The sequence below is a fragment of the Chaetura pelagica genome, unplaced genomic scaffold (assembly GCF_000747805.2).
Source record: "Chaetura pelagica isolate M959 unplaced genomic scaffold, ChaPel_1.0 scaffold116, whole genome shotgun sequence".
Classification (NCBI taxonomy): domain Eukaryota; kingdom Metazoa; phylum Chordata; class Aves; order Apodiformes; family Apodidae; genus Chaetura; species Chaetura pelagica.
Genome location: NW_009953655.1, coordinates 2,703,273 through 2,714,924, shown reverse-complemented (window position 1 = coordinate 2,714,924; position 11,652 = coordinate 2,703,273). Strand labels below are relative to the sequence as shown.

General features: G+C 35.9%; 1 protein-coding gene across 1 annotated transcript in view; it reads right to left on the bottom strand.

Moving 5' to 3' along the window:
* Positions 1 to 11,652, bottom strand: part of WHSC1 (Wolf-Hirschhorn syndrome candidate 1) — a 62,117-nt gene that overhangs the window by 22,542 nt on the left and 27,923 nt on the right. The window contains exons 6-8 of the mRNA XM_010000240.1: positions 9,103 to 9,221; positions 5,921 to 6,002; positions 4,786 to 4,910 (exon numbers count right to left, since the gene is read on the bottom strand). Of these exons, the coding sequence (XP_009998542.1) occupies positions 4,786 to 4,910; positions 5,921 to 6,002; positions 9,103 to 9,221 (326 nt within the window). The remainder of the gene's footprint in view (positions 1 to 4,785; positions 4,911 to 5,920; positions 6,003 to 9,102; positions 9,222 to 11,652) is intronic.

Sequence of the window (11,652 nt, the reverse complement as noted above, 5' to 3'; positions counted from 1 at the left end):
TCAAGTGCCTAGAAATAAAATTAAGTATTTGGTTTCAACATTAAAAGCAGGTATGAAATTTATTTATTCATGTATAAACATCTTACTGCTTCTGTCCATCCATCCTAAAACAAATTAAAAGCCCAATCTTTTTAAGGGAGTGATAGCCTACCTTTTCATCTCTGATACATCAGGTCTATAAATTTTCACTTGTTCTTAAGGCAGAAGTCCACACCCCCACCCCTGTCTTACCCCAAAGTAACTTACAGTTCAAAAATGTGGCCTTGACTGATTTTATATTTCAAGTAAACCCCTTTTAAAAATATCCCCAAAACAACAAAAGGCATAAAAAATATTTTTTTTTTAAATGTCAAATAAAATGCATCTGCCAACCAAGAAAAAAAGGAGCACATCCTTCCTATTGAACATACCTTTCCTAGAACTTAGTTGCAATGAACTGAGATTTATGAGGTGTGAAGCTAGTAGCAACAGTCCTTGACAAATAACAGTCAAATCCAGGTTCCACTCTGGAACCAGCTGTCCACAAACAGCTTAGAGGGAAAGAAGGGAGAAGAAAAAAGGCCAGAATCCACCTAGTATTGCTTGTGGAAGTGTATGTGCTTGTGGAATATGCAGATTTTTTTCTGTCTTTGTTAAAATAGCATCTAAGCCAACATTTAGAAGTATTATAGTGAATACAGAAATATAAAAGTTAATCAGTAATTGTATTTCACGTTGAGAAGAATTACATCCTATTCAATTAGCTGTGCAAGGCTCTCATCATTGCATGATTGTGTTTCTTTTTTAAACTCTTTGCCTTTACACTCTGGAGGTTTTTCTCTGGATGAATGCTCTCAGGGCACACCCACGTTTAGCCATTTAGACAAGTGCTAAATAATAATACAAAAGGGAAAAAAAGTTTTGAAAGCCACTCACACAAACCAAAATTTACAGCTTTCCTTGTTTTGTAGATTAGATCAATAGTAAGTTCAGAAACACACCTTATATTTTTGTTTTATTTAAAGGCAAATACCTATCTAATATAACAGGAAACAAATTGGCTCCAATCCTTAGTCGGCACAAGTCCGGGTCAGTGTAGCTTTAAAACAGCTAATGATCTAACCCACTAACCTATTCCCTCCCTGCACTCAGCCCTGCAAAATCTCTGTAATTTGACAGGATGTATTTGCTGTTATATTGATTGGGATGGTTTTGATATTTTAAAACCTTTTAAACTCATGAAAACAAATTAATTCACTTGATGGTTTGTGATCTGTTCTGTGAGCAGTGTGTGATGTTCATTTTTCTCACATCTTCTTCTATTCAGCACTAGCTGAGTAAAGTAAGAGCTAAGTTTTCAAATTTCTATCTATGCCTATATAACCATATCCTTTTTTTTAACATGTGAACTGCTAAGCCACAACCCAAAATCCTACAAAAATGAGTATTTTGTCGAGAAAGATCTGTGGAGATTTCATGTTATAGACACAGTATCTAGAAATACAAGAATCTTTCTCTTGAGATGACAATAGTTACAGATGCATGTTTAGACCCAAAAAGACAGTATGTTACTTAAACTGTTCTGGCTGAATAGCTGGTCCCAAACACAACCAGCCATTACACCGTAAGTCCCAGCAGTAAAGCCAACCCAGCAGAAGCTGGTAAGCCAAGATGTGGGAGTCTCTTGACTGAGAGAGCAAGATGAGAACAAGTTATTATTTACTTGACTGCTGCTATGGATGCTATTACCTGTGGGACTTTCTTTGCTTGTTTTATTGGGATAGAAGAGGGAGAATTTGTTGGGCTTTTTGTTGGAATATTTTTCCAGTTATGGTAAGTTAATACAGCCATTCCCATGCCATCTTTTTCTCCCCCCACCATTTACTGAGCATTGCCTAGATATTTTAACTGCATTCTTTACTGTGTCTAAGCATGTCATGTGTTTGCTAGGGGAGATGAAGTCTCTAGGATAGCTGGAAGCCGTACTCGCTTGTTAGCAGGCAGGTATTTTCTCTACAGCTTCCGTAACACAAACTGCTTGAAGCTGTTTGTCTATGGATATTTTACTAAATCCTACCAACTACATTTCTGAATCCACCTGCAGAACAGCAGGCATACCTCTCTCTCCCTCATGCTGCCACTCTTTGGCTGATTTGTTTTAATAGCATAGATGTCTTAGGGAATGGTTTAATGGATTCTACGGATACACTTCTGGTACATACACTTTATTTACTGTATGTCAATTGAGAAGAATTGCAGTTCCAAATATGCAGAGCTAAGACTATGATTAGTAAGTATCAAAAAGATACATCCTTCACTGCCTGTTTAACTCTACTGAGGATGAAGCTATTTGCATCACAGAGAAATAGCACTTAAACAGCCTGAAAACTATTTTGAGCTCAAAGGGGCTCTGCTCAGAAAACTGTCCAGTTCTATATCAGAGGATTAAGAAACTTGCTTCAATATAAAAGCTGTGGCAACATGATGATATTGAGTTACATAATGTAACTAATGTAGTACACTTACATAAAGTCTGTAGAAGAAAATACAGAACACACTGGCATTGCCTCTAATAGAAGGTTACAATTCTAAAACTTTGTTGGTAAATACATTAAAAACCACAATAATATCACGACGTCCCCAAATCAGACGTTCGTATTACAATAAATGAATTTGCAATGCACACATTAACAGGTTTCACAGAGGCCAAAACTGTAACTTGTCTAGAGCACCAAGGTCAGAGAATTTGCCTTTGATTTTTGTTTGTTTTTTTTTTTTTTTTAAACAAGATTCACACCTGAAAATTTCTGTAATTAAATGGCTGTGTGCAAATACGACAAGTGCTAAATAATAATACAAAAGGGAAAAAAAGTTTTGAAAGCCACTCACACAAACCAAAATTTACAGCTTTCCTTGTTTTGTAGATTAGATCAATAGTAAGTTCAGAAACACACCTTATATTTTTGTTTTATTTAAAGGCAAATACCTATCTAATATAACAGGAAACAAATTGGCTCCAATCCTTAGTCGGCACAAGTCCGGGTCAGTGTAGCTTTAAAACAGCTAATGATCTAACCCACTAACCTATTCCCTCCCTGCACTCAGCCCTGCAAAATCTCTGTAATTTGACAGGATGTATTTGCTGTTATATTGATTGGGATGGTTTTGATATTTTAAAACCTTTTAAACTCATGAAAACAAATTAATTCACTTGATGGTTTGTGATCTGTTCTGTGAGCAGTGTGTGATGTTCATTTTTCTCACATCTTCTTCTATTCAGCACTAGCTGAGTAAAGTAAGAGCTAAGTTTTCAAATTTCTATCTATGCCTATATAACCATATCCTTTTTTTTAACATGTGAACTGCTAAGCCACAACCCAAAATCCTACAAAAATGAGTATTTTGTCGAGAAAGATCTGTGGAGATTTCATGTTATAGACACAGTATCTAGAAATACAAGAATCTTTCTCTTGAGATGACAATAGTTACAGATGCATGTTTAGACCCAAAAAGACAGTATGTTACTTAAACTGTTCTGGCTGAATAGCTGGTCCCAAACACAACCAGCCATTACACCGTAAGTCCCAGCAGTAAAGCCAACCCAGCAGAAGCTGGTAAGCCAAGATGTGGGAGTCTCTTGACTGAGAGAGCAAGATGAGAACAAGTTATTATTTACTTGACTGCTGCTATGGATGCTATTACCTGTGGGACTTTCTTTGCTTGTTTTATTGGGATAGAAGAGGGAGAATTTGTTGGGCTTTTTGTTGGAATATTTTTCCAGTTATGGTAAGTTAATACAGCCATTCCCATGCCATCTTTTTCTCCCCCCACCATTTACTGAGCATTGCCTAGATATTTTAACTGCATTCTTTACTGTGTCTAAGCATGTCATGTGTTTGCTAGGGGAGATGAAGTCTCTAGGATAGCTGGAAGCCGTACTCGCTTGTTAGCAGGCAGGTATTTTCTCTACAGCTTCCGTAACACAAACTGCTTGAAGCTGTTTGTCTATGGATATTTTACTAAATCCTACCAACTACATTTCTGAATCCACCTGCAGAACAGCAGGCATACCTCTCTCTCCCTCATGCTGCCACTCTTTGGCTGATTTGTTTTAATAGCATAGATGTCTTAGGGAATGGTTTAATGGATTCTACGGATACACTTCTGGTACATACACTTTATTTACTGTATGTCAATTGAGAAGAATTGCAGTTCCAAATATGCAGAGCTAAGACTATGATTAGTAAGTATCAAAAAGATACATCCTTCACTGCCTGTTTAACTCTACTGAGGATGAAGCTATTTGCATCACAGAGAAATAGCACTTAAACAGCCTGAAAACTATTTTGAGCTCAAAGGGGCTCTGCTCAGAAAACTGTCCAGTTCTATATCAAACAGAGGATTAAGAAACTTGCTTCAATATAAAAGCTGTGGCAACATGATGATATTGAGTTACATAATGTAACTAATGTAGTACACTTACATAAAGTCTGTAGAAGAAAATACAGAACACACTGGCATTGCCTCTAATAGAAGGTTACAATTCTAAAACTTTGTTGGTAAATACATTAAAAACCACAATAATATCACGACGTCCCCAAATCAGACGTTCGTATTACAATAAATGAATTTGCAATGCACACATTAACAGGTTTCACAGAGGCCAAAACTGTAACTTGTCTAGAGCACCAAGGTCAGAGAATTTGCCTTTGATTTTTGTTTGTTTTTTGTTTTTTTTTAAACAAGATTCACACCTGAAAATTTCTGTAATTAAATGGCTGTGTGCAAATACCACTTTTTTTTTACCTCATTCTCAGTTAAGGAAGCTGAAGGAGATGAACTCTTGCTAAAAGCAAGAGTTGAAGATTCTGCTGCTGAAGCCCGATTTCGCTTCTTCAGAGGTTTACATGCATCAGACAGATTTTTCGTTGCTGTAAAATAATTTTGGTTTACAAAGTGAAGTTTGGAACTTTAAAACGTTATCTCCCTGAAGCCATTTAAAATATTCCTTCAGATGAAGGAAGGAAAGATTTAGGTATGTCTTCTGGGCACCTACGCAGCTGAGAGAAGGCACAGTAAGTTTCTGAAACCACGTTTTGGGTAAATTGAAAAATACTGAGTTTGCTATTAATCAAACACGTACTACAAATGGCTAAGAAATTTTCCCCAATTTTTTCCAGCACATCACAAATGTAAGTCACAAATACCTTGTGACTTATGATCTCCTTAAAGCAAAGGTAACAGTTATCTCCTCAGATAAACATTAGAAGGCCTACGTGACCTCACCACAATCTGAGTACCACTAACACTTTGTTGAGAGAAAGGTTAAGTACAGGAGCCAGGTACCAGACATGATCTATGGCACATCACCCCTTCTACATAGCACAGAACTTGCTGGTGCTCATTCATCTCTGTCATATCATTACGATACCTACAGAGACATGCTCTTACAGAAGTTACCTTAAACTTGAGCATCATTAACAAGCTTGACTTTTGAATTTTGGTCCAAGGGTATTCAGAATTCCCTCTTGTTCTCCACACTGCCTCCCATCAAGCATCATTTAAGAGGACTAAAATCCCACAGTAACTGATTGCACTGATGGTCACTGCACTGGTTTTATTGGGCTAATGCACAATGACAAATTGGCTCAGTAGGACTGGTATCACTGCTCGCCAAGACCAAAGGGCAATAGCTTTAATTTGGTGCCATCAAATGGTGAACTTGTGAACTGCTGATCTAAATCAGCAAGGCACAACTTCAAGTGTAAAGTTGCAAAATGGTGGTAGTGAAGGAAGAGGACACACTCCCCCCCACCCCTGCCATAGCAGCTGTCACGGGTTATTGCATCAGTGAAATTTAGCTGGCTGCCTCAGAAAACCTGGTTATTTTAAAATTATTTAATTGAAAAAGTTACATTAAAACTTATTCTGACCACATTACCTGACTGGTTCTTTTGTGAAGAGGAGGTTTCTGTGACCTTAGAAGAGTTTGTTTTTGCTGTTTTGTCATTGCTTGTCTCCCTCTGTCACAAAAAAAAATACGAAAAAAATAAAAAACCTCCTAATTTATGAGTGGTTGGATAAAACTGGCAAATTACTTCTGGATTTATGTTATCAAAAAGAAAGTGTATTTACAAATATCTGAATGATAATGTAGTTAAGCTAGCCCCATTTAAGTGATTTTAAATGAGTTTCATTTACAGCACAGGGTACAAACCCATACACAAATAAGAAAAATTAAAGAACACAGTATTCCAGCATCCCACTTATCCATCCCAAACTCAGCATATCAAAAAGGGGAGCTTTAAATGAACAAGAAACATGTAAGTATCCTTACTATTCTTTTTCTAAACTGGTCCAATTAAAACCCTTCATTATTAAAAGTGAACTGCAGAACTATTATATAAATTTTAGAATAAAACCTGTGCAGAGAGAGACTTTTTTTCAACTCCACAACTAACAGCAGTGCCATTTTGTAAATTACTATGGTTAAGAATGTTTCAGCATTTCCAAAATAAAACCACTATTTTCTAGGGAGCATAAACAACACATAAATTTGCTCCATAACGAGAATTTATCAGAAAAAGTTAAGGCTGAAAACTGGGGAAGTTTTGCTCAAAATTAGACACTGTTCCTTACACATGCCACTGTTGTTTGTTTTGTTGGTTTTTTTCTATTTTGTATGGTACAAACTAATTCAAGTAATGTCACTAAAACTGTAGCCAAGAATGCTTAACCCTGACAAATGCTCACCTGATCAGTAAAAATAATACTACTTAACATAAGGTTTTACATACTTTATCATACTCTTCATCTGACATTCAGTTTTAGAAAAGATGTGCAGGTGAACACCTCAGAGGATAGAGGACAGGTTTCCTTTGTAAAATAAATATGAATGGCTGCCATAATACAGGTCTGCTAAACTGTGCTTTTACTGACTTATAGACTAAGACACCCTACCAGATGCCATTGGAGGCTCCCAATACAAGTTCTGTAAGACTATCGTTACACTTCTGTGTAAAAAATGTAATGTACACTTCAAATGTACAGTTCAGTTCATTTTGTTAATATGAATTTTATGTATAACATGAAAGCACCAACAAATTATCAAAAGCACTACAAATTTTCAAAACTTCCATAGGGGTACTTGAGTTTTAGCTACTTAGTGTGAAACATTTAGATTTCACAAAGAATTAAGGACAAAGAGGAGAGGAATGCACAACCTTCAACAACTTCATGCAAGAAGTGAAACATAGTGAAAAAGAGTCATTAAAGCTCCTCCTATCCAAAATGATTGTAACAAAAGCCTGCGGTAAACTGGGAACAGAGGAAGGTGTATGGTTAGTGCTTTTTTCAATCATTATTACATAGACATTTTCACTGTCATTCACTAAATGCTTTACCAAGCAGCAGCACATACAGCTAGAGGTAACCTGGGCTGGCAAAGACAAGAAGTCCAAGAGATAACTCATGAAAGAAAGCCACAAAGCAACCATTCTACATTATCTCTGATGCTTCTGTGGGCAGAAGCACAAACACTGCTGTATGCATTTAGAGTTTCCAAATTACCTAGTATTTACACACACTAGATTCCTTCTAACTAGTAGTGATAAAATGGATCAGATAGAGGACACCACTTTTTAAATGCACATCACAAAGACAGTGTCATTAGAGGTATCTTATAAGAATTATTAGTCTAATTTATTTATTTTCCTGTTAATATTCACATCTGCATCACAGCATCAAAGATACCAGAACTTCCTCTGCATGAACTATGCTGCAACAACCTTTCATTCTACTTGTGATAATCTAGGCTAAATGTAGTATACGAATGCTGGTGGGATAGTAAAAAAGTAACTTCAGGGGACAGTCAAACCAAGGACTTCATAGTAGGAATTAATTTGAATAAGTAAGCTTCATCATTCTGTGGATGTAGTATATAGTGAATTAAAATAAATTAGACAAGTTTAAAAAGTGTTTAAAACCTTCTCCTAAAATATAAAACAAATATTTAACAACTAACCCATTAGAGCAAGAAGTGCAAAAAATCAGTTTTGGCCATTCTTTCTGCAAATGTCACAACATTTCTCTAAGAATTATTTCTGTTGCTTGCTAATAAGTTCATTAAGCCTAGCTATCTGAAATTCTCTATTTTTTGTATTGAAGTCTAAAGAAGTTGTCTGAATATGCACTGCATCAACAGAGATATTAAATAATCAGCCTACCAAACAAACTGACATCTATAAATGTGACCTCTGTAATTTCAAAAATAAATCCACTGCCTTTCCTTATATTAGGTTGTTTCATTTGATTGCTGTACCACTGAAGTTGAGATGAAGTCTGTGATACTCACACTACAGTATGATACTGTAATAACATATCAGAAAACACTTGTGAGCTATGCATTCCACACAAGTAAAATGCATGAAGGTCACTCATCTACATGCATGACTAAATAAACCTATGTTTAAGTCTCAACAGGATTTGGGCTGTATCCATAAAAACAGTTTTAGTGACCTATGTAAGGAAGCTTTTTCAAGCAAGCTAAACTGAAAACTATCCTGTGATTTGTGCAATAAATACACTGTAATATTTACTGCAGTTTCCTAACTTCTGACATGGGTCAGCATGCCATTCATGTTCTACAGGCTTCCAGTTCTTGAGAAGGTTTTTCTGTTTGGCTTTACTTTCTTTCATTTCTTCCCCCCACTTTTGTCCAAATTAAATACTGATTAAAGGTACTTGGTTTATGTTCCCACATACATCTCTGAACTCCAATTCAGGAGGAAAGAAAAAGAACTACAAAGCATGACAACACAGAAAAGTCATGCCTCTGCACATTCCTCTGGGAAACAAACTTCCTCAGCATACATTTTCACCACATTTTAAGTAGGAAGTGCGACTTGCCATATCTCTGGACTCAAAACCCAAGAAAAAAACCAAAACCAACCAACAACCCCAGAGCGATGAGCTCACATGTATCTCGGAATATTTACAACGGTTTGGTTTGATATACAGACATTACTTTTTAAATCCTGAAAACAGAAATGCTGACAAACTTAACTACAGCAATGTGACTGGTGCTGCTATAAACCAACCCAAACAAACCAATGACATAATTACCTTCCGATTATTCTGTTTATCCATCCTGAGTCTTTTCCTAGGTGCCTCCTGAACTTCAAAATCTTCTGTAGGTTCCTTTGTCCTCTTTTTTTGGTTTCTTTTATTTCCATGTAAGTTACCTTGGGATGGGGGATGGGGGAAACTTACATGAAAAATAATCTAAAACCCACTTGCAAATTATTTTGAACTGATCTAATTATTTAAGTTACTTTTCTTTCAGTCATTAGTTTTAAAACATTGTTAAACATTAACACAGTTTGATGACCTCTTAATGCTTAAGGTCTGGTTTCTGGCTGAAGACTAACTTTAGAACACATCCAAATCAACTGCTTCATACTCATTTTAGAAAGATGAGTCTACCTGGATAAGCACTAGTTAAAAATCTGTATACTACTGCCCAACATTTGTTTCATATCACCAGACTGCACATGATTGATCTACACAGCTTTTAACTCTCCTGACACTTTCTAACAGTGTCTTATCACTGAAATGAATTTTTAAGTCTCCTCTTTAAGTCTCCTTTGAGTTCTCCGAATGATACAGATGAAAATCTGGCAACATCTATTAAGGGGACTCTGGAAAAGACAAGATATTGCCACTGTACAGATTAATTCTCTCTTTCTGGTATGGCAGTTCCAGACTCTCTCTGACAAGCTTACTTCTGTTTCATAAGAGACTGTAAGATCCCCTTCCTTTGTGAACAAAAATCGTAAGAACAGAATCATGTTGGCCATTTTAAACCAACATACTTAGTCATGTATTTAGATGATTGTTCACTGTAAAGTTCAAGCAGCTGCTAAACTACAAAAGGTCAGTGACTAAACTAAATACCCCTTCCATAGGTTCAGCTGTTTGCACTCACTCTATCTCAAAAAGACAGATGAAGGTTTAGCAAATGGTCTGTTTCATCAGGATAAAATCACAACATTACTACACTCTCCTGTACTCTCTAGTTTATGAAGCTAGAATAGTATTAGTATGAAGACTGCAAGGTCCAGGGGCACAAATATATTAACTGAAAATTTCCCTGCAGCTACAAGCACTCTATTCCAGTGGGAAAAAAAATTAGCTGTAAGTAATAAAAATACAGCAACTTGAAAATATGGTTAATTTTCAAAATCATATTCTTACCTAAACAAACTAGGACATACTCTATTATCAGACTCTGAATACACAAAGCAGACTTAAATGGCTCCAGGAGAACCTGCTACTTACAAAAAGCCAGCAAAAGAAATCCGACAATATTCTTCCAAGTTTAAGATAAGAGGATTTGTGTAGGGGAATGATTGAACTGACATATTTTCATCTGTAGATAACTATAAATGTACACAATATATGTACTAAAAACACCTGGTACAGGTACAATTTCAATTACATTTCTTGCAATATGACACTGAGGAAGGTGAACAAAATTCAGCATTACAGTGTTTAGATATTTAATTTGGGATCCATTAAAATTCTAAAGCCAAGGAAGACAACATCTGAGATAAAATAGAGAGATTATGATATGTGGGCGATTACATAAAAAAATACACTCAGTAGCTACTTATAATGATGAACTATTTGCACACAACACAAATTTCAATTACTTCTGGATCTTGATCTCCTTTTAGGTGAGTCTTGAAACACTTTACGTTTGGCCTCTCCAATATTCTTCAATGATGAACCTTGAGAGATACAGAATGTTGTTTTTTTTTAAACTGATATCCAAATATTTGACACTTAAATTTTAAAGTTAAAAACTTTTCAATTGTCCACTAAATGATGTTATTTCACACACACACACACACAGTTAACAAAACTGACTGCCATTTTTATACAAGATTTTCCAAGTCTCACAAACTTTCAAACACCCCCTCTCATTCTTTTCATTGCCCAAAGCAGCATCTGTTGGCTTCTAGTAATAAGTCTTCTTACAGTGCTGTAAAGCTATTTCAATTTGAATAAAATATAGCTAGTTAAGTTTTATAAGGTTTATGCAAATGCAAAACTATCTTCCTCATTCTCAAATAAGTGACTCCAAAACCCCTCCAATATTTGCAAAATAATTGAGACTGTTTATCAAAACCATATGCTACACAACAGCAACAAAAAATAAAAAGGGATGGGGGGAAAGAAGATTTGCAATCTTGTACAATGTCCTAAAAACTTTGAGTAGCACAATAAAGTGCCAAACAGATGAAAGTTTCAGAGTAAAGTTTGGACTATTTCTTCCTGAGCTGATGATTACATGAGGTTAACACACTTTAGGTATCTGTGAACAAAAGCTGTTGAACTGATTGTACTTCTTAAACCATTACCTAACTGTTCTATTAAAAAAGCAACTTATACTTCTGTAACACTTTGTCTTGTCTTCCCACCATCCACTTGTAACAGTCAGTGAATGGATTGGCAGCTGCTTATGGGCAGAAGAAGAATGAGAAACCAGCAATCTCTAAACAGCAGAAGGTTTACATAGAACAACTTTTCAAAACAACGAGAAAGAAATGTAGACTTCGTGGGTTGCGTTTATTGTAACCATTGGCATTCCTTTGCTATTGGCACAAACAC